Source organism: Cyrtonyx montezumae, unplaced genomic scaffold, assembly GCF_038088225.1.
Source record: "Cyrtonyx montezumae isolate F1298 unplaced genomic scaffold, pur_monq_1.0 scaffold_59, whole genome shotgun sequence".
In the NCBI taxonomy this organism is placed as follows: domain Eukaryota; kingdom Metazoa; phylum Chordata; class Aves; order Galliformes; family Odontophoridae; genus Cyrtonyx; species Cyrtonyx montezumae.
The window spans coordinates 192,664-219,121 of NW_027072066.1; the positions used below are offsets into that span (position 1 = coordinate 192,664).

Here is a 26,458-nt window from a genome sequence, read left to right on the forward strand (position 1 = left end):
CACAACAGACGGATCTTCTGACAGGCCAGGTAAAACAGACAGCTGCTGAATGTTGTCTGCATCTACAGCAGCTATTCCAAAAGCCCATCGGTACCCCTTGGGATCCTTGAAATGTCCCCTTCTGAGATAGTCAATACCGAGTATGCATGGAGCCCCCTGTCCAGTCACTATGGGATGCTTCTGCCAGGTTTTACCGGTGAGGCTTATTTCTGCCTCCAACACAGACAGTTCCTGAGAACCCCCAGTCACTCCAGAAATATGAATCAATTCTGTCCCTTTATAACTCGAGGGCATCAGAGTGCACTGTGCACCAGTGTCCACCAGTGCCTTATATCTTTGTGGCTCTAATGTGCCAGGCCATCTAATCCACACAGTCCAATACACTCTGTTATCCCTTTCCCTCCCCTGGCTGAGGGCAGGGCCCCTCTATTGGTTACCTGCAGTGACGGGAGCAATTTCATTGGTGGCTGATCTCTGCTGTAGTTCTCTCACCCGTGCTCGCAGTACAGGAGTGGGTTTTTTATGCCACTTCCTCATGTCCTCTCCGTTTTCTCGTAAGAAGCTCCACATGGCCACACGTGACATGATGTTACTGCCGTCATTTGCTCGTGCAGAGGGGCGGTTGCCTTTGGTGGCCGAGACTTTCAACAGTTTGATAAATTGCTTCATCAGATTCTTTGCGTCATGCTCGTCTTCATCAGGTGTTTCCAATACTGACACAGGTTCATCCCTATTCATCAGTAATGACAGTTCGTCCAGTATAGTTTTCTTTATCTCACCTACTTCTTCTGCTACTATAGCTGCAATGGAAGCACGTGATGGTGGAAACTGTTGTTCAAAGTTTTGGAGTGTAATAGTCAATTCATAAACTGGGAGTCTTCTGTCTTGACCCTCGAATCTATGGAACATTGCTACCAGTGTACTTGCGTACCTCTCTGGTGCTGTTTTTGAGAGCTTGCGATATACATCAGGTGTGCACCTTACTCTATCAGGATCACGGTCCTGGTGTGGATTGTTAGGGACGAAATTGGGATCATACAGCATCTCTACTACGGCTGTTTCTCTCAAAAATTGGATGCCTTTCTCCACGGTGTTCCATCTTTCCACCTTAGGCTCCAGATCATCTTTGTAAGGGTATCTATCCTTTACAGCCACTAGTACTCGTTCCCAGAGGGTAGCGACTCCATTCAGACATCTGCCAATTCCTCTGTCGATAGCTGGGTCTCGGGCAATGCTTGCCAGTTGGCGGGCTTCACTGCCATCTAGGGACACGCTGCTGGCACCGCTGTCCCAACACCGCAGCAACCAGGTGACAATAGATTCACCCGAGCGCCGTACAAACTCCTTTCTTGAACCTTGTATTTCAGTCATCTTTAGGGGCCGACGAGTAGTGGTAACAGTGACTCCATCATCATCGCTGTCTTCTCCATGTCTCTCACTTTTCTTAGTGGCCTTTTTAGGTGGTGGTGGTGGTGGTGGTGCTGAGGAGGGCCCCTCGCCTGGATCTTCCTTTTTTTTCTCTGCTTCTTCTTTCCGTTCTAGGCGCGAGGACGGCCGTGTCCATTTCTGGCCTTCCACAGGGGCAACCGACACTGATACCGGTGCTTCCTGTGATTGGTCAGGTCTAACTTCGAGGTTTTCATTTTTGCTTTGGACCTTGGTTTGGAAACCATTTCTCTCCAGAATATCAATTATGGCTCGATAAGCACAAGCCAGACCCCAAACAATACATTCCTTCTCAGATCGTCCTGAGTCACATGACTCCTTACCTAAACACTCACTGAATTTCTCAGGATCCCACAGGTGCTCAAGATCAAAATTGCATACCACCGGGGGTCCCCACGCTTCTAATTTCTTTCCTAATTTTTTCCACCTTCCCTGCCATTCAACACTCTCTGGTTTTGAGGAACGCTCCCTCCACATGATGTAAATTACTATTGCAGAGAGTGCATTCAGAAAAACAGATAACACAGCTGCCACAACTGCCGGGCTGACATCCTGAATATAGGTAAAGACCTGAAAAGAGTAATTGGAAACCGTTCCAAATGCCGCATAATCTGTCACGTTAGCCAGGGTGTTTAGGTAGGAGGCATGTAACCCCCTCAGCACACTAAAGTAGCTGTATATCCACACTACTCCGGTGCTGAACGCGAGGAGCTTAAAGAGACGCCAGCATGCTATGAGGTACATGAAAAACCTTAGTCCACTCTGCACCAGATGTACAATGGAGTGCCAATACTGCACTGCCCGCATCCTCCACCAATAATTGTCACGGTGTTGTCCGTGACAGTGACCCAAGGGAAAACCGAGAAGGGAGAGGGGAGAGAAAAAAGAAACTGCGTCAGTGGCCGCGCGGCCGCCCGAGCAGAGCCGCGCTCCGGGAGGGGGAGGGGGAAACGGCGGGAAGGGATGGGTCTACAAGAAAACAACGGCACGATCTGAGAAGGAGCGGTAACTTTACTAAATCTAATAAAATTGAACAATTGAAAGAGAGATAACAATTTCCAAACCAAAAGCTGTGAGCTTACGCTAAGGAGGACCCGCAGGGGAAGCACACGTGCTGAACCTCCACGGCAGCCCAGAGCAACGCGCCCAGACCGAGCGCCGCCTGCATCCGGTGCGGAGCTCCGCCCCTCCCCTCTGCTGCTCCCACAGCATTAACTCCTTAACTGCTGCATGATGCTCTGATGTGGAATACCGGCATCAAAACCACAAAACCACAACAGAAGGCTTGGGCCATGCTCACCTCCTGCCGGCTCTGCTTCATTTCTGAGAGAAGCTGCTGCCTATTTTGTCTGAAGAAAGCCAGCTCCACATTGCAAACATCCAGCTCCTGTCTGCACGTACTCAGAGTTTGCTCACTCTCCTGGTGCAACTGCTCCCAGTGCTCAGCTTGGCTGCTCAGCTGTTGCACCCTCTCCTGGAGGGAGCAGATCTGCCAGTGACACAGAGGGGTGATGAGAGACAGGCACACTTAGCACAGATACCTAGAGGGAAGGCTAGTGCCATGCTCACCTCCTGCTGGCTCTGCTCCTTGGCCCCGTGCAGCTCTTTCTGCTTTTCCTCATAGGCTTCACTCTTCTCCTCCTGCATGAAGAAGGTGTGGTCTGTGAGCAAGAGTGGAAGGGCAGGGCACATGTGGCTGCAGGCATTGAACTCACACAGTGAAGCCTGTGCCCTCTGCACTGAGCAGCCATGTCTGTCTCGTGTCTGTGAGTGGTACCCGGTGTCATCCCGCCCTGCAGCCCCTGACAGAGCCTGGGGCTGGACAGACGTGCTGCTGGTCCAGGTTCTGGTCAGCAAGCAGCACGGGACTGCTGGGTGCAAAGCTATCCCCGGGCGTGTGCTCAGACACCTCCTGGGGGTCTCAGGCACTCCTGCTGCCCAGCTCCACAGCGTGCTGGTGCCAGTTGCAGCAGCTGTGAACAACGGTGGCAGCTGCACTGCTGCAGCAGAGCCGGATGCCCTCCCCGCCCCATCCTCCCCTCCCCATCCTCCCCTCCCCTCCCTCTTACCTCCCCTCCCCATCCTCCCCTCTCCTCCCTCTTACCTCCCCTTCTCTCCCCTCCCCTCCCCATCCTCCCCTCCCCTCCCCTATCCTTCCCTCCATACCCCTCCCCTCCCCTCCCCTCCCCTCCCCTCCCCTCCCCTCCCCTCCCCTCCCCTCCTCTCTTCTCCCCTATCTTCTCCTCCTCTCCCCTCCCCTATCCTCCCCTCCATTCCCCTCCCCTCCCCTCCCCTCCCCTCCAATCTCCTCCCCTCCCCTCCCCTCCCCTCCCCTCCAATCTCCTCCCCTCCCCTCCCCTCTCCTCCCCTCCCCTACCCTCCCTTCCACTATCCTCCCCTCCATTCCCATCCCCTTCCCTCCCCTATCCTTCCCATCCCCTCTCCTCACCTTCCCTCCTCTCCCCTCCCCTATCCTCCTCTCCCCTCCCCTCCCCTCTCCTCCCCTCCCTGGGGAGAGCTAATGGAGCTCTGCGAGTCTGCTTGCCTTGCAACACTTTACGGACAAGGCCTTTGTGGTTGCCTGCTCCACACCCTACCCTGCACTACGCTCCCTGCGCGATGCATCTCACTCGCTCACCTGACCCCATAGTCGGCATACTCTTCCGTAGAGGCGGATGCAACCAGGCCTCAGCAGGGAGGAAAGGACACAGCACATAAGGACCTCGAGGAGGATTCTGATTACCATCTCCAGATCCATCCTGACTGAGTCAGGGGCCTCTAGAGAAAACAGAAACATGCCCACGATGGTGAGCTCTAAGAGAGGCAGGTGGATCTTCGCCCTGTTCTCTTGCCAAGATTGTCAACACGCGAGTGGCTGTCACCCAGAGCAGAGCTCCAGCAGTGAGCACCCGATGGAGCGGCTGCCCCAAGCGTCTGTGCTGGGGGAAGCTGCCCTGTGCTTTATGATGTCACGCCCTGCCCTGTGATGTCACAATGCCTTTCCCCCACCCTGGCCGTGGGATTCCCAGTGTGCCCTGGTGGATGCCCTGCTGGACCTGTGAGATTCGGATCTCGTCGAGGCTCAGAGAAGTTCAAAGCTCGGAGAAGTCTCTAGATGCCACTGTGATGCGGCACGAAGCCGACGTGGAGGCACACAGAAGGTTCTGGAACCCCCCTTGGACGCGAGTTTCACCAAAGACTGTTCCTAATAGGGGGAAACACTGGACGTTTCTCCAGCTTCAGCTCCGTGGAAGAGCTCTGCTCTTCATTCTGTATCTGTGCGTGACCTGTGTGCTAGGGCCCGGGCTGCGTGGATGCCTCAGTTCCACAGAAAACCAGGTAGTAGCTGGGCGGGCTTTAAGGTTCCTTCCTTCAAGAGTCCACCAGCTCCCACACTCTCCCTCTTCGTGTTTGATTCATTGGCTTCGATTCCAATTAAATGGTGTTATACCGTATTCTTTGGCATTCGGTGTCTTATTTCAGAAGTGAGTTCTCCTCCTCGGATCGTTGCCGCTGCCGTTGCGATGCGGGATCCGGGGCAAAGGGGAAGGAGGGAACGTGCAGGGAAGGTGGGGGGTTAAGGGCAGAGGTGGGAAAATGCGGGAGTGATGCTCCGGCTTATTTCCAGCTGAGTTAAACTCTCCTGCATGCAGAGATCTGTGGGAGAGTGCCAGAAGTGCTGTACCAAAGCATCTTCACTTCCTCCATTTTGACTTGATCTGTTTCACTCCTTTGCGATAAAAAAAAAAGCAAAACAAAGAAACCAACCCTAAATAAATAAATAAATAAGAATATAAATAACAGCACAACTTTTCTTTCTGGATTTGATTTAATTCTTTGCTCGGTTGTGTCCAAATGGTAGGTTTTACTATCATCTTTCACACAAGAAACATCAGCTAAAATTTTGAGGGCTGCTCTGAAGGTAATGCCTCCCATGCTATGGTTGGAAATAAAGCTAATTAATCAAATAAAATGAGCAAGGGAGAGTGTCTGATAAAGCAAAGGCCTTACGCTAACGCTGAAGGAGAGACGGCAGCGAGCACCCACTGCTGAGTCGATGCCAAAGGAAAGTTCTCCTGTGTGAGGTGTGAGCAGGTGGAAGATCTGCTTAGCACGGTGACAGAGCTGAAAGAGGAGGTGGAGGGACTGAGGGCCATCGGGGACTGCGAGCGGGAGATTGACTGGTGGAGCAGCTCCCTCGAGTGCCAGAGAGAAAGGCGCCGGGGAGATCCCCCACAATTGGTGGTGGACTCTCTGACCTGTCCCCATGGGACAGAGGGGGGGTATCTGAGGGATGGGGAGGGCTGGCAGAGAGTCCCAGCTCGGTACCGTGGGCAATCTCCCTCTCTGCCTACCTCGTGTCCCCAGGTCCCCCTAAGCAATAGCTTTGCAGCACTGGACGTTGAAGGGGAGATAAAGGGGGAGGTGCAGGAAGATTCCCCCAGGAGGTCACCAATGGCAAGGCGGTCGACTCCGCGCATTGAGACTGCTGCTGCCAAGAAAGAAAGGAAGATGATGGTAGTGGGCGAAAGAAAAGAACTTTTAAACTGTGTAAAAAAAAATAAAGAAAGAAAGAAACCCAACAGGGCAGGAACCTAAATTCTGAGACCCAATGTAAGTCAGATTTGGTGGTTCTCAGAGTGACACTGAGGGTTTTTGTGGGGAGGGGAAGGGTGGTCAGAGATGGGTTCTCTTATTGGCCTTTGTGTCTCACTGGTTTTCATCTTCCACATCCTGCAGCGCTTCTTTATTCTGTTCTTCACCATCACCCTGCATGTCTGAAGTCCATAGTGTCAGGTTATCACGTAACAACTGCATGATAAGTATAGAGTCCTTATAGCTTTCTTCACTCGGCGTATCCAGTTCTGCAATAGCATCATCGAAAGCTGCTTTTGCCAACCTGCAGGCACGATCAGGAGAATTAAGAATTTCATAGTACAATACAGAGTAGCATACTCCCTTCTCAAGGGAACTGAGGGCCCCATTTGCAGACCGAACCCAAACCGTAGGGAAGTGTGCTGTCTCCCTGGGGCCCGGATCAGGGACATAGCTAGAAGACTCCCGGATTTGATACGCCCCACTGACTACTATCCGTTACTCATAGTTCGGGCAGACAGCGATGAAATAAGTCAGAGAAGCCTGCAAACTATGAAAAGAGATTTCAGGGGCTTAGGGCGATTAGTTCAAGGGGTGGGAGCACAAGTGGTGTTTGCTTCCGTACCTTCTGGGGCGGTGAAGGGCACGGAATGGGCTAGGAAAACACAGGTGATGAATCATTGGCTGAGAGGCTGGTGTAGAGACAGACACTTGGGGTTTTTTGACCATGGGGCAGTTTACTCGACTCCTGGCCTGTTATCTGTTGATAGAATGCCCCTGTCTCAAAGGGGGAAACGAATCCTAGCACAGGAGCTAGCTGGACTCATTGAGAGAGCTTGAAACTAGCTGTGACGGGGGAAGGGGATAAAACAGGGCTCACCAGTAAAGAGTCCAGGGGGGCTGTGCTGGAGGAAGGGGTGAGGCAGATGTCTCAGCTGAAGTGCATCTACACCAACGCACGCAGCGTGGGCAATAAACAAGAAGAGCTCGAAGCCATTGTGAGGCAGGCTAACCATGACCTTGTGGCTATTACAGAAACACGGTGGGACCCCTCCCACAACTGGAGTACTGGGATTGATGGCTGCAAGCTCTTCAGAAGGGACAGACAGGGAAGAAAGGGTGGTGGCATAGCTCTCTATATCAAAGAGTGTTTTGATGTTGAAGAGCTTGAGGTTGGAAATGACAAAGTAGAGTGTCTATGGATAAGGATCAGGGGGATGGTCTGTAGGGGTGACATCGTGGTGAGGGTCTGTTTTAGACCGCCTAGTCAGGATGAAGAGATAGATGAGGTGTTCTACAAGCAACTAGTAGATGTTGCACGATGGCCAGCACTCGTTCTCATGGGGGACTTCAACTTCCCTGATATATGCTGGAAATATAATACTGTGCAGAGGAAGCAGTCCGTGAGATTTCTCGAGTGTGTGGAGGATTGCTTCCTGACACAGCTGGTGCAAGAACCTACCAGGGGAGATGCCTTGCTAGACCTGCTCTTCACTAACAGGGAAGGACCAGTAGGAGATGTGAAGGTTGGAGATTGTCTCGGCCAGAGTGACCATGAAATGGTGGAGTTTGCTATTCTGGGTGACGTCAAGAGGGTGACTAGCAAAACTGCTACCTTGGACTTCCGGAGGGCAGACTTTGACCTGTTCAGGACACTTGTTGCAAGGGTCCCCTGGGACTCGCTCCTGAGGGGTAAAGGGGTCCAGGAAGCCTGGATGCTCCTCAAGATGGAAATCTTCAAGGCACAGGAGCTGGCTGTCCCTGAGTCCCGTAAGTTGAGCTGGAGGGGAAAAAGACCGGTGTGGATGAACTTTTGTTGAGACTCTGAGAGAAAAGAAGAGTGTATGTCCTTTGAAAGATAGGATAGGCTACTTGGGGAGACTACAGAGAACTGGCCAAGATTTGCAGCCAGGAAGTTAGAAATGTAAAAGCCCAGCTCGAACTTAGACTGGCTACTGCAGTAAAGGAGAGCAGACAATCCTTTTACAAATATATTAACAGCAAGAGAAGAACTAGGGAGAATTTCTCTCCTTTAATTGATGAGGCAGGGACTGTAATCACGGAGGATAAGGAAAAGGCTGAGGTTCTCAATGCCTTCTTCACATCTGTCTTTAATAGACAGAGCAGTTATCCTCAGGGTACTTTTCGCCCTGACCTGGAAGTCTGGGACGGAGCGCATAGTACACCCCATGTGATCCAAGCAGAGACCGTCAGAGACATGCTCCTCCATCTGAACTGCCACAAGTCCATGGGGCCAGATGGGATCCACCCAGTGGTGCTGAGGGAGCTGGCAGAGGTGATTGCCAAGCCGCTTTCTACCATCTGTCAGCATTCCTGGTTATCTGGAGAGGTCCCACAAGATTGGAGGCTTGCCGATGTGACTCCCATCTACAAGAAAGGCCGTAAGGAAGACCCGGGGAACTACAGGCCTGTCAGCCTGACCTCGGTATCAGGGAAAGTTATGGAGCAGATGATCTTGAGGGAGATCACACGGCACGTGCATGGCAACCAGGAGATCAGGCCCAGCCAGCACGGGCTCACAAAGGGCAGGTCGTGCTTGTCCAACCTCATCTCCTTCTATGACTGGGTGACCTGGTAGATGAGGGAAAGGCTGTTGATGTAGTCTACCTGGACTTCAGCAAGGCCTTTGACACGGTCTCCCACAGTATTCTCCTGAGGAAACTGGCAGCCCGTGGTGTGGACAAGTTCACTCTTCTCTGGGTGAAGAACTGGCTGGAGGGTCGTTCCCAGCGGGTAGCGGAGAATGGAGTTAAGTCCAGAGCTGATTGCTGAGCTGCTCTGTCACCTCTGAGAGGTCCTGGAGTATGGGAGAGGTGCCCTAAAACCGGAGCACAATGGGATCCCGGGGTGCATGAAGGAGAGCGTGGCCAGCAGGTTGAAGGAGGGGACCTCCCCCTCTGCTCTGCCCTGGTGAGCCGCTCTCTGAGGTCTTGCCCAGCACACGTGTGGGACAATGGGGGGCAGCCACGTTCTGAGGGAGGGGAACAAAAGGGAGGAGGGGGAGAGAGCCCCATTTTCCTCCCTTCCCAGCTCCGTGGGGCCCCTAGAGCATGTCCAGGCACCCGCGTCTCATTCCAATTTGGATGCAGGAAGGGAACTGAGGTCTGCAATCTTTACAAAATGAATCCACCGCCGCCGTGCCCTTCACAAAACCTCTCCCCTTTGCTGCAGTACAGGGGAATGAGAAAAGTGAACCTTCGTCCTGGATTTCCACCATCCCTGGGGTCAGTCCCTGGGGGTACCTGGGACGCTCCGGGAGCCCCCAGGCCGGGTCACGTGACAATCACCCCGTCCTCTGCGGGTCGCTCCGAGCGACGTCACACCGCCGTGAGCCCCTTGCCCGGACTGCCCTCACTCGGCATGGCGGGACCGGCATCACCGCCCGGACAGCGCACGAGCACGTCATTCGGACGGGAGCACCAATAGAGAGCAACCGTGGCTTCGTTCGTCCCGCCTCTCGGTCTTTGAGTGACAGCCACTGTAGCCAGTCGGCTCTGCAGGCACCAGAGGGCGGATACGCGCGGGCGGCCAATCACGGCGGCAAGGCTCTACCGGAAGAATGGTCATGGTGGGCGGGGTGTGCGCGTAACGGGCAGCAGGCGGAACCAATGAGAGGGCCGGAAGGAGTAGGGCGGGCCGAAAGAAAACACAACTGGCTACAACTGTTCCTGAGTGCTGCAGTGCTCCAAATTGGCGGCTTTGCGGACGTAAAGCACCACGTGACATACAATCAGCGCTCGGACAGCTCCGCTGAGAACGGCGCACCGCTCCCAGGCTCTCGGGACGCAGTGCCCCGCAGCCTCCCCGCACAGCGCTGAGCCGAGCACAGCGCCGGGCGGACAGCAGCGCAACAACGGCGGCGCAAACACCCGCCCCGAGCCGCAAAGTGCGCGGCCCCCACCGTGCACTGTGCGGCTGAAGTCGGCCTCTGCGCACGCGCAGAAGTCGGGTCGCACCGTGCGCGCATGCGCGTTTGGATAGCCGCCTTTACGCATGCGCGGCTTTCAGTCCGCTGCTTGCGCGCATTCGCGGGTTCGGGCTGCTGGCGCATGCGCCTTGCGGCGCGTCCGTTTCCATAGCAGCATATGGACGCTGCGCGGAGCAGCGCACCGCTGACCATGAGCGCAATGAGCCATGAGGTGAGGGGTTATGGAGGGCAAAGGGAAAGCGCGGGGTGGGGTGGGGTGGGGTGGGAGTAATGGGGTAAAGGGAAGGTGGCATGTGGGGTAATGGAGAGTGCGGGAAGGTGGGATGTGGGATCCGGGGAAAAGGGGAAGGTGGGAATGTGCAGTGAAGGTGGGGGGAGGGAAAGGGGAGAGAGAGGTGGGAAAACGTGGGGACGGGGAGTGATGCTCTGCCTTATTTACAGCACAGTTAATAAACCATCTCCTGCATGCTGAGATCTGTGGGAGAGTGCCAGAAGTGCTGTACCGAAGCATTCCTGGTTATCTGGAGAGGTCCCACAAGATTGGAGGCTTGCCGATGTGACTCCCATCTTCAAGAAAGGCCGTAAGGAAGACCCGGGGAACTACAGGCCTGTCAGCCTGACCTCGGTATCAGGGAAAGTTATGGAACAGATGATATTGAGGGAGATCACACGACACGTGCATGGCAATAAAGGGATCAGACCCAGCCAGCACGGGTTCACCAGGGGCAGGTCGTGCTTGTCCAACCTCATCTCCTTCTATGACTGGGTGACCAGACAGGTAGATGAGGGAAAGGCTGTTGATGTAGTCTACCTGGACTTCAGCAAGGCCTTTGACACGGTCTCCCACAGTATTCTCCTGAGGAAACTGGCAGCCTGTGGTGTGGACAGGTTCACTCTTCTCTGCGTGGAGAACTGGCTGGAGGGCCGTGCCCAGAGGGTAGTGGTTAATGGATTTAAGTCCAGCTGGCGTCCTGTTACGAGTGGTGTCCCCCAAGGGTCGGTATTGGGGCCCATCTTGTTTAATATCTTTATTGATGACCTAGACGAGGGAATTGAGTGTACGCTCAGTAAGTTTGCAGATGACACAAAGCTGGGAGGATGTGTCAAACTGCCTGAGGGTAGGGAGGCCCTTCAGAGGGATTTGGATAGGCTGAACAGCTGGGCTGAGCAAAATGGGATGAGGTTCAATAAGACCAAGTGCCGGGTCCTGCACTTTGGCCACAATAACCCCATGCAATGCTATAGGCTTGGGGCAGAATGGCTTGAAGAATGTAGAGAGGAAAAGGACCTGGGGGTGTTGGTTGATGCTCGGCTCAACATGAGCCGGCAGTGTGCCCAGGTGGCCAAGAAGGCCAACAGCATCCTGGCCTGTATTAGAAATAGTGTAGCCAGCAGGAGCAGGGAGGTGATCATCCCCCTGTACTCAGCTCTGGTACGGCCGCACCTCGAGTACTGTGTTCAGTTTTGGGCCCCTCACTACAAGAAGGACATTGAGGCCCTGGAGCGTGTTCAGAGAAGGGCAACAAAACTGGTGAGGGGCCTGGAGCACAAGTCTTATGAGGAGCGGCTGAGGGAGCTGGGATTGTTCAGTCTGGAGAAGAGGAGGCTCAGAGGAGACCTTATTGCACTCTACCACTTCCTGAAGGGGGGTTGTGGTGAGGAGGGGGTAGGCCTCTTCTTCCTGATAAGTAATGACAGGACGAGAGGGAATGGCCACAAGTTGCACCAGGGAAGATTTAGATTAGACCTGAGGAAGCATTTCTTTTCTGAAAGAGTGGTCAGGCACTGGAATGGCCTGCCTAGGGAGGTGGGTGAGGCACCATCCCTAGCGCTGTTCAAGAAGCGTTTAGATGAGGTGCTAAAGGACTTAATTTAGTAGTTGGGTAGAGATAGTGATAGGAGGATGGTTGGACTAGATGATCTTATAGGTCCTTTCCAACCTTATGAACTTATGAACTTATGAACTTATGAACTTATGAACTTATCTGCTCTTCCTCAATCTTTTTTTACTCATTTGCAAAAAAAAAAAAAACAACCCACAAACCATATGAATAAATAAACAAATAAGAAAATAAATAACAGAAAAGCATTTATTTCTAGATTTGATTTAATTCTTTGCTCGGTTGTGTCCAAATGGTTGGTTTACTATCATCTTTCACACAAGAAACATCAGCTATAATTTTGAAGGCTGCTCTGAAAGTAATGCCTCCTACTCTGTGATGTCGGCCCACAGCTCCAAAAGCAGATGGCGGTGGTGTGGCAGTAAACAGTGAACCTTCCCAATCGTATTCCATTCCATTTTGTTGCTGATCTTTGTGAAATAGTGCTGTTGTGCTCCTTATGCACATGATAGTTTCTTTAGCAATAAATAGGAGTCGGGAAGGCAGAAAGAAAGAGGTCTGGGACGGACAGAGGGGAGATTTGGGGCGGAGGAGAGGGGAAAAGCGGGATGTGGCAGAAAAAAGCTCAGGGAGTAGGGAATGGGGAGAGCCGGGATGGAAAGAGGGGAGGTTTGTGGTGGGAGAGGGGGGAACTGAGGGCGGGGTGGGGTAGAGAAGCGATGGGAGGCAGCAAAGAGGAAGAAGGAGGAATCTGGAGTGAGAGAGGATAGCACCGGGAATAGGGAACGGGGAGAGCCACAGCGGGAGAGCTGGGAATGGGGATCGGGTTATAGGGATGGGGAGAGAGCTCCAGGGTGACGGAAAGGGGAGAGCCGGGGTGGGAGAGCAGAGCAGTGCAGTGGGAGAAGGGAGCTCCGGGAACAGGGGACTGGGAGAGCTGGGACAAAAAGCGGGGCGGTTTGGGGTGAGAGAGTGAGGCACTGGAACTACGGAACGGGGTCTCAGAAATTGGAAAGGAGCACTGAGGTGGCAGTGGTGAGAAATGAGATGAGAGGAGCTCCTTTTATTTTTTATTTCTATTTATTTTTAATATTTTTATTAGTTTGTTTTTTAATTTGATTTTATTATAAGGAAAGTTGCAAGTGCCTTTCACACTTCCTGTGCTCTGTCACTCTTCTCATCCTCTAGGTGAGTTTCAGGCAGTCAGATCACCTCCTCCAGCGGTGCCTGCGGCTCAGGTTGTGCTCCTTCTACCCTTGGGCTGTCTTTGGTTCTCGTTCTGTTTGCGTCCTGCTGCTGCTCGCAGACCTTCCCGAGCACGTGCGTGAAGAAAGACAGCTCCACCGTGAAAACAGACAGCTCCACTTCACACGCAACCTGGGTTTGCTCGCTCTCCCGGTGCTACTGCTGCCACTGCTGAGCATGGCTCGCAGCTGTAGCAGCTCCTCCTGGAGGGAGCGGATCTGCGAGTGGAATAGAGGGGAGATGAGAGACAGGCACACTTAGCACAGGAGCCTAGTGGGAAGGCTTGGGCCATGCTCACCTCCTGCCGGCCCTGCTCCATTTCTGAGCGGAGCTGCTGTTTATCTTGTCTGAGCAAAGCCAGCTCCTTTTCTTGTGCAGCCTGAGATTCCAGTGGGTCAAACTGCAACTGCTCCCAGTGCTCAGCATGGCTGCTCAGCTGTTGCACCCTCTCCTGCAGGGAGCATATCTGCCAGTGACACAGAGGGGTGATGAGAGACAGGCACACTTAGCACAGGAGCCTAGTGGGAAGGCTTGAGCCATGCTCACCTCCTGCTGGCTCTGCTTCATTTCTGAGCAGAGCTGCTGTTTATCTTGTCTGAGCAAAGCCAGCTCCTTTTCTTGTGCAGCCTGAGATTCCAGTGTGACAAACTGGAACTGCTCCCAGTGCTCAGCTTGGCTGCTCAGCTGTTGCACCCTGTCCTGGAGGGAGCGGATCTGCGAGTGGAATAGAGGGGCGATGAGAGACAGGCACACTTAGCACAGGAGCCTAGAGGGAAGGCTTGGGCCATGCTCACCTCCTGCCGGCCCTGCTCCATTTCTGAGCGGAGCTGCTGTTTATCTTGTCTGAGCAAAGCCAGCTCCTTTTCTTGTGCAGCCTGAGATTCCAGTGTGTCAAACTGCAACTGCTCCCAGTGCTCAGCTTGGCTGCTCAGCTGTTGCACCCTCTCCTGGAGAGAGCAGATCTGCCAGTGGCACAGAGGGGTGATGAGAGACACGCACGCTTGGCACAGGTGCCTACTGGGAAGGCTTGGGCCATGCTCACCTCCTGCCGGCTCTGCTTCATTTCTGAGAGAAGCTGCTGCCTATTTTGTCTGAAGAAAGCCATCTCCACATTGCAAACATCCAGCTCCTGTCTGCACGTACTCAGAGTTTGCTCACTCTCCTGGTGCAACTGCTCCCAGTGCTCAGCTTGGCTGCTCAGCTGTTGCACCCTCTCCTGGAGGGAGCAGATCTGCCAGTGGCACAGAGGGGTGATGAGAGACACGCATGCTTAGCACAGATACCTAGAGGGAAGTCTAGGGCCATGCTCACCTCCTGCTGGCTCTGCTCCTTGGCCCCGTGCAGCTCTTTCTGCTTTTCCTCATAGGCTTCACTCTTCTCCTCCTGCATGAAGAAGGTGTGGTCTGTGAGCAGGAGTGGATGGGCAGGGCACATGTGGCTGCAGTCATTGAACTCACACAGTGCAGCCTGTGCCCTCTGCACTGAGCAGCCATGTCTGTCTCGTGTCTGTGAGTGGTACCCGGTGTCATCCCGCCCTGCAGCCCCTGACAGAGCCTGGGGCTGGACAGACGTGCTGCTGGTCCAGGTTCTGGTCAGCAAGCAGCACCGGACTGCTGGTTGCAGAGCTCTCCCCGGGGGCGTGCTCAGGCACCTCCTGGGGGTCTCAGGCACTCCTGCTGCCCAGCTCCACAGCGTGCTGGTGCCAGTTGCAGCAGCTGTGAACAACGGTGGCAGCTGCACTGCTGCAGCAGAGCCGGATGCCCTCCCCGCCCCATCCTCCCCTCCCCTCCCTCTTCCCTCCCCTCCCCTTCCTCCCCTCTCCTCCCTCTTCCCTCCCCTCCTCTTCCTTCCCCTCCCCATCCTCCCCTCCCCTCCCCTCCTCTCCCCTCCACTCCCTTTCCCTCCCCTTTCCTCCCCTCCCCTATCCTCCCCTCCATTCCTCTCCCCTCCCCTCCCCTATCCTCCTCTCCATTCCCCTCCCCTCCCCTATCCTCCCCTCCATTCCCCTCCCCTCCCCTGTCCTTCCCTCCATTCCCCTCTACTCCCCTCCCCTTCCCTCCCCTCCTCCCCTAACCTCTTCTCCCTGCCCCTCCCCTCTCCTCCCCTCTCCTCCCCTATCCTCCCCTCCATTCCCCTCCCCTCACCTATCCTCCCCTCCATTCCCCTCCCCTCCCCTCCCCATCCTCCGCTCCCTTCCCCTCCCCATCCTCCCCTCCGCTCCCCTCCCTCTTCAATCCCCTCCCCTCCCCTCCATTTCCATACCCTCTATTCCCATCCCCTCCCCTCCCTGATCCTCTCCTCCCGTCCCTTCCCCTCCCCTCTCCTCCCCTTCCCTCCTCTCCCCTCCCCTCTCCTCCTCCTCCCTCCCCTATCCTCCTCTCCCGTCTTCTCCCCTCCACTGCCTTCTCCTCCCCTCCCTGGGGAGAGCTAATGGAGCTCTGCGAGTCTGCTTGCCTTGCAACACTTTACGGACAAGGCCTTTGTGGTTGCCTGCTCCACACCCTACCCTGCACTACGCTCCCTGCGCGATGCATCTCACTCGCTCACCTGACCCCGTAGTCGGCATACTCTTCCGTAGAGGCGGATGCAACCAGGCCTCAGCAGGGAGGAAAGGACACAGCACATAAGGACCTCGAGGAGGATTCTGATTACCATCTCCAGATCCATCCTGACTGAGTCAGGGGCCTCTAGAGAAAACAGAAACATGCCCACGATGGTGAGCTCTAAGAGAGGCAGGTGGATCTTCGCCCTGTTCTCTTGCCAAGATTGTCAACACGCGAGTGGCTGTCACCCAGAGCAGAGCTCCAGCAGTGAGCACCCGATGGAGCGGCTGCCCCAAGCGTCTGTGCTGGGGGAAGCTGCCCTGTGCTTTATGATGTCACGCCCTGCCCTGTGATGTCACAATGCCTTTCCCCCACCCTGGCCGTGGGATTCCCAGTGTGCCCTGGTGGATGCCCTGCTGGACCTGTGAGATTCGGATCTCGTCGAGGCTCAGAGAAGTTCAAAGCTCGGAGAAGTCTCTAGATGCCACTGTGATGCGGCACGAAGCCGACGTGGAGGCACACAGAAGGTTCTGGAACCCCCCTTGGACGCGAGTTTCACCAAAGACTGTTCCTAATAGGGGGAAACACTGGACGTTTCTCCAGCTTCAGCTCCGTGGAAGAGCTCTGCTCTTCATTCTGTATCTGTGCGTGACCTGTGTGCTAGGGCCCGGGCTGCGTGGATGCCTCAGTTCCACAGAAAACCAGGTAGTAGCTGGGCGGGCTTTAAGGTTCCTTCCTTCAAGAGTCCACCAGCTCCCACACTCTCCCTCTTCGTGTTTGATTCATTGGCTTCGATTCCAATTAAATGGTGTTATACCGTATTCTTTGGCATTCGGTGTCTTATTTCAGAAGTGAGTTCTCCTCCTCGGATCGTTGCCGCTGCCGTTGCGATGCGGGATCCGGGGCAAAGGGGAAGGAGGGAACGTGCAGGGAAGGTGGGGGGTTAAGGGCAGAGGTGGGAAAATGCGGGAGTGATGCTCCGGCTTATTTCCAGCTGAGTTAAACTCTCCTGCATGCAGAGATCTGTGGGAGAGTGCCAGAAGTGCTGTACCAAAGCATCTTCACTTCCTCCATTTTGACTTGATCTGTTTCACTCCTTTGCGATAAAAAAAAAAGCAAAACAAAGAAACCAACCCTAAATAAATAAATAAATAAGAATATAAATAACAGCACAACTTTTCTTTCTGGATTTGATTTAATTCTTTGCTCGGTTGTGTCCAAATGGTAGGTTTTACTATCCCCTTACACACAAGAAACAGCAGCTGTAGTTCTGAGGGCTGCTCTGAAGGTAATGCCTCCCATGCTATGGTTGGAAATAAAGCTAATTAATCAAATAAAATGAGCAAGGGAGAGTGTCTGATAAAGCAAAGGCCTTACGCTAACGCTGAAGGAGAGACGGCAGCGAGCACCCACTGCTGAGTCGATGCCAAAGGAAAGTTCTCCTGTGTGAGGTGTGAGCAGGTGGAAGATCTGCTTAGCACGGTGACAGAGCTGAAAGAGGAGGTGGAGGGACTGAGGGCCATCGGGGACTGCGAGCGGGAGATTGACTGGTGGAGCAGCTCCCTCGAGTGCCAGAGAGAAAGGCGCCGGGGAGATCCCCCACAATTGGTGGTGGACTCTCTGACCTGTCCCCATGGGACAGAGGGGGGGTATCTGAGGGATGGGGAGGGCTGGCAGAGAGTCCCAGCTCGGTACCGTGGGCAATCTCCCTCTCTGCCTACCTCGTGTCCCCAGGTCCCCCTAAGCAATAGCTTTGCAGCACTGGACGTTGAAGGGGAGATAAAGGGGGAGGTGCAGGAAGATTCCCCCAGGAGGTCACCAATGGCAAGGCGGTCGACTCCGCGCATTGAGACTGCTGCTGCCAAGAAAGAAAGGAAGATGATGGTAGTGGGCGAAAGAAAAGAACTTTTAAACTGTGTAAAAAAAAATAAAGAAAGAAAGAAACCCAACAGGGCAGGAACCTAAATTCTGAGACCCAATGTAAGTCAGATTTGGTGGTTCTCAGAGTGACACTGAGGGTTTTTGTGGGGAGGGGAAGGGTGGTCAAAGATGGGTTCTCTTATTGGCCTTTGTGTCTCACTGGTTTTCATCTTCCACATCCTGCAGCGCTTCTTTATTCTGTTCTTCACCATCACCCTGCATGTCTGAAGTCCATAGTGTCAGGTTATCACGTAACAACTGCATGATAAGTATAGAGTCCTTATAGCTTTCTTCACTCGGCGTATCCAGTTCTGCAATAGCATCATCGAAAGCTGCTTTTGCCAACCTGCAGGCACGATCAGGAGAATTAAGAATTTCATAGTACAATACAGAGTAGCATACTCCCTTCTCAAGGGAACTGAGGGCCCCATTTGCAGACCGAACCCAAACCGTAGGGAAGTGTGCTGTCTCCCTGGGGCCCGGATCAGGGACATAGCTAGAAGACTCCCGGATTTGATACGCCCCACTGACTACTATCCGTTACTCATAGTTCGGGCAGACAGCGATGAAATAAGTCAGAGAAGCCTGCAAACTATGAAAAGAGATTTCAGGGGCTTAGGGCGATTAGTTCAAGGGGTGGGAGCACAAGTGGTGTTTGCTTCCGTACCTTCTGGGGCGGTGAAGGGCACGGAATGGGCTAGGAAAACACAGGTGATGAATCATTGGCTGAGAGGCTGGTGTAGAGACAGACACTTGGGGTTTTTTGACCATGGGGCAGTTTACTCGACTCCTGGCCTGTTATCTGTTGATAGAATGCCCCTGTCTCAAAGGGGGAAACGAATCCTAGCACAGGAGCTAGCTGGACTCATTGAGAGAGCTTGAAACTAGCTGTGACGGGGGAAGGGGATAAAACAGGGCTCACCAGTAAAGAGTCCAGGGGGGCTGTGCTGGAGGAAGGGGTGAGGCAGATGTCTCAGCTGAAGTGCATCTACACCAACGCACGCAGCGTGGGCAATAAACAAGAAGAGCTCGAAGCCATTGTGAGGCAGGCTAACCATGACCTTGTGGCTATTACAGAAACACGGTGGGACCCCTCCCACAACTGGAGTACTGGGATTGATGGCTGCAAGCTCTTCAGAAGGGACAGACAGGGAAGAAAGGGTGGTGGCATAGCTCTCTATATCAAAGAGTGTTTTGATGTTGAAGAGCTTGAGGTTGGAAATGACAAAGTAGAGTGTCTATGGATAAGGATCAGGGGGATGGTCTGTAGGGGTGACATCGTGGTGAGGGTCTGTTTTAGACCGCCTAGTCAGGATGAAGAGATAGATGAGGTGTTCTACAAGCAACTAGTAGATGTTGCACGATGGCCAGCACTCGTTCTCATGGGGGACTTCAACTTCCCTGATATATGCTGGAAATATAATACTGTGCAGAGGAAGCAGTCCGTGAGATTTCTCGAGTGTGTGGAGGATTGCTTCCTGACACAGCTGGTGCAAGAACCTACCAGGGGAGATGCCTTGCTAGACCTGCTCTTCACTAACAGGGAAGGACCAGTAGGAGATGTGAAGGTTGGAGATTGTCTCGGCCAGAGTGACCATGAAATGGTGGAGTTTGCTATTCTGGGTGACGTCAAGAGGGTGACTAGCAAAACTGCTACCTTGGACTTCCGGAGGGCAGACTTTGACCTGTTCAGGACACTTGTTGCAAGGGTCCCCTGGGACTCGCTCCTGAGGGGTAAAGGGGTCCAGGAAGCCTGGATGCTCCTCAAGATGGAAATCTTCAAGGCACAGGAGCTGGCTGTCCCTGAGTCCCGTAAGTTGAGCTGGAGGGGAAAAAGACCGGTGTGGATGAACTTTTGTTGAGACTCTGAGAGAAAAGAAGAGTGTATGTCCTTTGAAAGATAGGATAGGCTACTTGGGGAGACTACAGAGAACTGGCCAAGATTTGCAGCCAGGAAGTTAGAAATGTAAAAGCCCAGCTCGAACTTAGACTGGCTACTGCAGTAAAGGAGAGCAGACAATCCTTTTACAAATATATTAACAGCAAGAGAAGAACTAGGGAGAATTTCTCTCCTTTAATTGATGAGGCAGGGACTGTAATCACGGAGGATAAGGAAAAGGCTGAGGTTCTCAATGCCTTCTTCACATCTGTCTTTAATAGACAGAGCAGTTATCCTCAGGGTACTTTTCGCCCTGACCTGGAAGTCCGGGACGGAGCGCATAGTACACCCCATGTGATCCAAGCAGAGACCGTCAGAGACATGCTCCTCCATCTGAACTGCCACAAGTCCATGGGGCCAGATGGGATCCACCCAGTGGTGCTGAGGGAGCTGGCAGAGGTGATTGCCAAGCCGCTTTCTACCATCTGTCAGCATTCCTGGTTATCTGGAGAGGTCCCACAAGATTGGAGGCTTGCCGATGTGACTCCCATCTACAAGAAAGGCCGTAAGGAAGACCCGGGGAACTACAGGCCTGTCGGCCTGACCTCGGTATCAGGGAAAGTTATGGAGCAGATGATCTTGAGGGAGATCACACGGCACGTGCATGGCAACCAGGAGATCAGGCCCAGCCAGCACGGGTTCACAAAGGGCAGGTCGTGCTTGTCCAACCTCATCTCCTTCTATGACTGGGTGACCTGGTAGATGAGGGAAAGGCTGTTGATGTAGTCTACCTGGACTTCAGCAAGGCCTTTGACACGGTCTCCCACAGTATTCTCCTGAGGAAACTGGCAGCCCGTGGTGTGGACAAGTTCACTCTTCTCTGGGTGAAGAACTGGCTGGAGGGTCGTTCCCAGCGGGTAGCGGTGAATGGAGTTAAGTCCAGAGCTGATTGCTGAGCTGCTCTGTCACCTCTGAGAGGTCCTGGAGTATGGGAGAGGTGCCCTAAAACCGGAGCACAATGGGATCCCGGGGTGCATGAAGGAGAGCGTGGCCAGCAGGTTGAAGGAGGGGACCTCCCCCTCTGCTCTGCCCTGGTGAGCCGCTCTCTGAGGTCTTGCCCAGCACACGTGTGGGACAATGGGGGGCAGCCACGTTCTGAGGGAGGGGAACAAAAGGGAGGAGGGGGAGAGAGCCCCATTTTCCTCCCTTCCCAGCTCCGTGGGGCCCCTAGAGCATGTCCAGGCACCCGCGTCTCATTCCAATTTGGATGCAGGAAGGGAACTGAGGTCTGCAATCTTTACAAAATGAATCCACCGCCGCCGTGCCCTTCACAAAACCTCTCCCCTTTGCTGCAGTACAGGGGAATGAGAAAAGTGAACCTTCGTCCTGGATTTCCACCATCCCTGGGGTCAGTCCCTGGGGGTACTTGGGACGCTCCGGGAGCCCCCAGGCCGGGTCACGTGACAATCACCCCGTCCTCTGCGGGTCGCTCCGAGCGACGTCTCACCGCCGTGAGCCCCTTGCCCGGACTGCCCTCACTCGGCATGGCGGGACCGGCATCACCGCCCGGACAGCGCACGAGCACGTCATTCGGACGGGAGCACCAATAGAGAGCAACCGTGGCTTCGTTCGTCCCGCCTCTCGGTCTTTGAGTGACAGCCACTGTAGCCAGTCGGCTCTGCAGGCACCAGAGGGCGGATACGCGCGGGCGGCCAATCACGGCGGCAAGGCTCTACCGGAAGAATGGTCATGGTGGGCGGGGTGTGCGCGTAACGGGCAGCAGGCGGAACCAATGAGAGGGCCGGAAGGAGTAGGGCGGGCCGAAAGAAAACACAACTGGCTGCAACTGTTCCGGAGTGCTGCAGTGCTCCAAATTGGCGGCTTTGCGGACGTAAAGCACCACGTGACATACAATCAGCGCTCGGACAGCTCCGCTGAGAACGGCGCACCGCTCCCAGGCTCTCGGGACGCAGTGCCCCGCAGCCTCCCCGCACAGCGCTGAGCCGAGCACAGCGCCGGGCGGACAGCAGCGCAACAACGGCGGCGCAAACACCCGCCCCGAGCCGCAAAGTGCGCGGCCCCCACCGTGCACTGTGCGGCTGAAGTCGGCCTCTGCGCACGCGCAGAAGTCGGGTCGCACCGTGCGCGCATGCGCGTTTGGATAGCCGCCTTTACGCATGCGCGGCTTTCAGTCCGCTGCTTGCGCGCATTCGCGGGTTCGGGCTGCTGGCGCATGCGCCTTGCGGCGCGTCCGTTTCCATAGCAGCATATGGACGCTGCGCGGAGCAGCGCACCGCTGACCATGAGCGCAATGAGCCATGAGGTGAGGGGTTATGGAGGGCAAAGGGAAAGCGCGGGGTGGGGTGGGGTGGGGTGGGAGTAATGGGGTAAAGGGAAGGTGGCATGTGGGGTAATGGAGAGTGCGGGAAGGTGGGATGTGGGATCCGGGGAAAAGGGGAAGGTGGGAATGTGCAGTGAAGGTGGGGGGAGGGAAAGGGGAGAGAGAGGTGGGAAAACGTGGGGACGGGGAGTGATGCTCTGCCTTATTTACAGCACAGTTAATAAACCATCTCCTGCATGCTGAGATCTGTGGGAGAGTGCCAGAAGTGCTGTACCGAAGCATTCCTGGTTATCTGGAGAGGTCCCACAAGATTGGAGGCTTGCCGATGTGACTCCCATCTTCAAGAAAGGCCGTAAGGAAGACCCGGGGAACTACAGGCCTGTCAGCCTGACCTCGGTATCAGGGAAAGTTATGGAACAGATGATATTGAGGGAGATCACACGACACGTGCATGGCAATAAAGGGATCAGACCCAGCCAGCACGGGTTCACCAGGGGCAGGTCGTGCTTGTCCAACCTCATCTCCTTCTATGACTGGGTGACCAGACAGGTAGATGAGGGAAAGGCTGTTGATGTAGTCTACCTGGACTTCAGCAAGGCCTTTGACACGGTCTCCCACAGTATTCTCCTGAGGAAACTGGCAGCCTGTGGTGTGGACAGGTTCACTCTTCTCTGCGTGGAGAACTGGCTGGAGGGCCGTGCCCAGAGGGTAGTGGTTAATGGATTTAAGTCCAGCTGGCGTCCTGTTACGAGTGGTGTCCCCCAAGGGTCGGTATTGGGGCCCATCTTGTTTAATATCTTTATTGATGACCTAGACGAGGGAATTGAGTGTACGCTCAGTAAGTTTGCAGATGACACAAAGCTGGGAGGATGTGTCAAACTGCCTGAGGGTAGGGAGGCCCTTCAGAGGGATTTGGATAGGCTGAACAGCTGGGCTGAGCAAAATGGGATGAGGTTCAATAAGACCAAGTGCCGGGTCCTGCACTTTGGCCACAATAACCCCATGCAATGCTATAGGCTTGGGGCAGAATGGCTTGAAGAATGTAGAGAGGAAAAGGACCTGGGGGTGTTGGTTGATGCTCGGCTCAACATGAGCCGGCAGTGTGCCCAGGTGGCCAAGAAGGCCAACAGCATCCTGGCCTGTATTAGAAATAGTGTAGCCAGCAGGAGCAGGGAGGTGATCATCCCCCTGTACTCAGCTCTGGTACGGCCGCACCTCGAGTACTGTGTTCAGTTTTGGGCCCCTCACTACAAGAAGGACATTGAGGCCCTGGAGCGTGTTCAGAGAAGGGCAACAAAACTGGTGAGGGGCCTGGAGCACAAGTCTTATGAGGAGCGGCTGAGGGAGCTGGGATTGTTCAGTCTGGAGAAGAGGAGGCTCAGAGGAGACCTTATTGCACTCTACCACTTCCTGAAGGGGGGTTGTGGTGAGGAGGGGGTAGGCCTCTTCTTCCTGATAAGTAATGACAGGACGAGAGGGAATGGCCACAAGTTGCACCAGGGAAGATTTAGATTAGACCTGAGGAAACATTTCTTTTCTGAAAGAGTGGTCAGGCACTGGGATGGCCTGCCTAGGGAGGTGGGTGAGGCACCATCCCTAGCGCTGTTCAAGAAGCGTTTAGATGAGGTGCTAAAGGACTTAATTTAGTAGTTGGGTAGAGATAGTGATAGGAGGATGGTTGGACTAGATGATCTTATAGGTCCTTTCCAACCTTATGAACTTATGAACTTATGAACTTATGAACTTATCTGCTCTTCCTCGATCTTTTTTTACTCATTTGCAAAAAAAAAAAAAACAACCCACAAACCATATGAATAAATAAACAAATAAGAAAATAAATAACAGAAAAGCATTTATTTCTAGATTTGATTTAATTCTTTGCTCGGTTGTGTCCAAATGGTTGGTTTACTATCATCTTTCACACAAGAAACATCAGCTATAATTTTGAAGGCTGCTCTGAAAGTAATGCCTCCTACTCTGTGATGTCGGCCCACAGCTCCAAAAGCAGATGGCGGTGGTGTGGCAGTAAACAGTGAACCTTCCCAATCGTATTCCATTCCATTTTGTTGCTGATCTTTGTGAAATAGTGCTGTTGTGCTCCTTATGCACATGATAGTTTCTTTAGCAATAAATAGGAGTCGGGAAGGCAGAAAGAAAGAGGTCTGGGACGGACAGAGGGGAGATTTGGGGCGGAGGAGAGGGGAAAAGCGGGATGTGGCAGAAACGAGCTCAGGGAGTAGGGAATGGGGAGAGCCGGGATGGAAAGAGGGGAGGTTTGAGGTGGGAGAGGGGGGAACTGAGGGCGGGGTGGGGTAGAGAAGCGATGGGAGGCAGCAAAGAAGAAGAAGGAGGAATCTGGAGTGAGAGAGGATAGCACCGGGAATAGGGAACGGGGAGAGCCACAGCGGGAGAGCTGGGAATGGGGATCGGGTTATAGGGATGGGGAGAGAGCTCCGGGGTGACGGAAAGGAGAGAGCCGGGGTGGGAGTGCGGAGCAGTGCAGTGGGAGAAGGGAGCTCCGGGAACAGGGGATTGGGAGAGCTGGGACAAAAAGCGGGGCGGTTTGGGGTGAGAGAGTGGGGCACTGGAACTACGGAACGGGGTCTCAGAAATTGGAAAGGAGCACTGAGGTGGCAGTGGTGAGAAATGAGATGAGAGGAGCTCCTTTTATTTTTTATTTCTATTTATTTTTTATATTTTTATTAGTTTGTTTTTTTTTAATTTGATTTTATTATAAGGAAAGTTGCAAGTGCCTTTCACACTTCCTGTGCTCTGTCACTCTTCTCATCCTCTAGGTGAGTTTCAGGCAGTCAGATCACCTCCTCCAGCGGTGCCTGCGGCTCAGGTTGTGCTCCTTCTACCCTTGGGCTGTCTTTGGTTCTCGTTCTGTTTGCGTCCTGCTGCTGCTCGCAGACCTTCCCGAGCACGTGCGTGAAGAAAGACAGCTCCACCGTGAAAACAGACAGCTCCACTTCACACGCAACCTGGGTTTGCTCGCTCTCCCGGTGCTACTGCTGCCACTGCTGAGCATGGCTCGCAGCTGTAGCAGCTCCTCCTGGAGGGAGCGGATCTGCGAGTGGAATAGAGGGGCGATGAGAGACAGGCACACTTAGCACAGGAGCCTAGTGGGAAGGCTTGGGCCATGCTCACCTCCTGCCGGCCCTGCTCCATTTCTGAGCGGAGCTGCTGTTTATCTTGTCTGAGCAAAGCCAGCTCCTTTTCTTGTGCAGCCTGAGATTCCAGTGGGTCAAACTGCAACTGCTCCCAGTGCTCAGCATGGCTGCTCGGCTGTTGCACCCTCTCCTGCAGGCAGCATATCTGCCAGTGACACAGAGGGGTGATGAGAGACAGGCACACTTAGCACAGGAGCCTAGTGGGAAGGCTTGGGCCATGCTCACCTCCTGCCGGCTCTGCTTCATTTCTGAGCAGAGCTTCTGTTTATCTTGTCTGAGCAAAGCCAGCTCCTTTTCTTGTGCAGCCTGAGATTCCAGTGTGACAAACTGGAACTGCTCCCAGTGCTCAGCTTGGCTGCTCAGCTGTTGCACCCTCTCCTGGAGAGAGCAGATCTGCGAGTGACACAGAGGGGTGATGAGAGACACGCACGCTTGGCACAGGAGCCTAGTGGGAAGGCTTGGGCCATGCTCACCTCCTGCCGGCCCTGCTCCATTTCTGAGCGGAGCTGCTGTTTATCTTGTCTGAGCAAAGCCAGCTCCTTTTCTTGTGCAGCCTGAGATTCCAGTGTGTCAAACTGCAACTGCTCCCAGTGCTCAGCTTGGCTGCTCAGCTGTTGCACCCTCTCCTGGAGAGAGCAGATCTGCCAGTGGCACAGAGGGGTGATGAGAGACACGCACGCTTGGCACAGGTGCCTACTGGGAAGGCTTGGGCCATGCTCACCTCCTGCCGGCTCTGCTTCATTTCTGAGAGAAGCTGCTGCCTATTTTGTCTGAAGAAAGCCAGCTCCACATTGCAAACATCCAGCTCCTGTCTGCACGTACTCAGAGTTTGCTCACTCTCCTGGTGCAACTGCTCCCAGTGCTCAGCTTGGCTGATCAGCTGTTGCACCCTCTCCTGGAGGGAGCAGATCTGCCAGTGGCACAGAGGGGTGATGAGAGACACGCATGCTTAGCACAGATACCTAGAGGGAATGCTAGGGCCATGCTCACCTCCTGCTGGCTCTGCTCCTTGGCCCCGTGCAGCTCTTTCTGCTTTTCCTCATAGGCTTCACTCTTCTCCTCCTGCATGAAGAAGGTGTGGTCTGTGAGCAGGAGTGGCTGGGCAGGGCACATGTGGCTGCAGTCATTGAACTCACACAGTGCAGCCTGTGCCCTCTGCACTGAGCAGCCATGTCTGTCTCGTGTCTGTGAGTGGTACCCGGTGTCATCCCGCCCTGCAGCCCCTGACAGAGCCTGGGGCTGGACAGACGTGCTGCTGGTCCAAGTTCTGGTCAGCAAGCAGCACCGGACTGCTGGTTGCAGAGCTCTCCCCGGGGGCGTGCTCAGGCACCTCCTGGGGGTCTCAGGCACTCCTGCTGCCAGCTCCACAGCGTGCTGGTGCCAGTTGCAGCAGCTGTGAACAACGGTGGCAGCTGCACTGCTGCAGCAGAGCCAGATGCCCTCCCCGCCCCATCCTCCCCTCCCCTCCCTCTTCCCTCCCCCTCCTCTTCCTTCCCCTCCCCATCCTCCCCCTCCCCTCCCCTCC

The 26,458-nt window shown here is 54.3% G+C and overlaps 1 protein-coding gene across 1 annotated transcript; it reads right to left on the reverse strand.

Annotated features, from left to right (window-relative positions):
• Positions 1–6,156: 6,156 nt before the first annotated feature.
• On the reverse strand, positions 6,157–14,606 carry LOC136056841 (uncharacterized). Its single transcript, XM_065749205.1, has 5 exons — positions 14,597–14,606; positions 14,389–14,480; positions 14,120–14,308; positions 13,210–13,295; positions 6,157–6,346 (listed from the first exon to the last, which is right to left on the reverse strand). The coding sequence occupies exons 1-5, from the start codon at positions 14,604–14,606 to the stop codon at positions 6,157–6,159; spliced, it is 567 nt and encodes a 188-aa protein (XP_065605277.1).
• Positions 14,607–26,458: the final 11,852 nt, after the last annotated feature.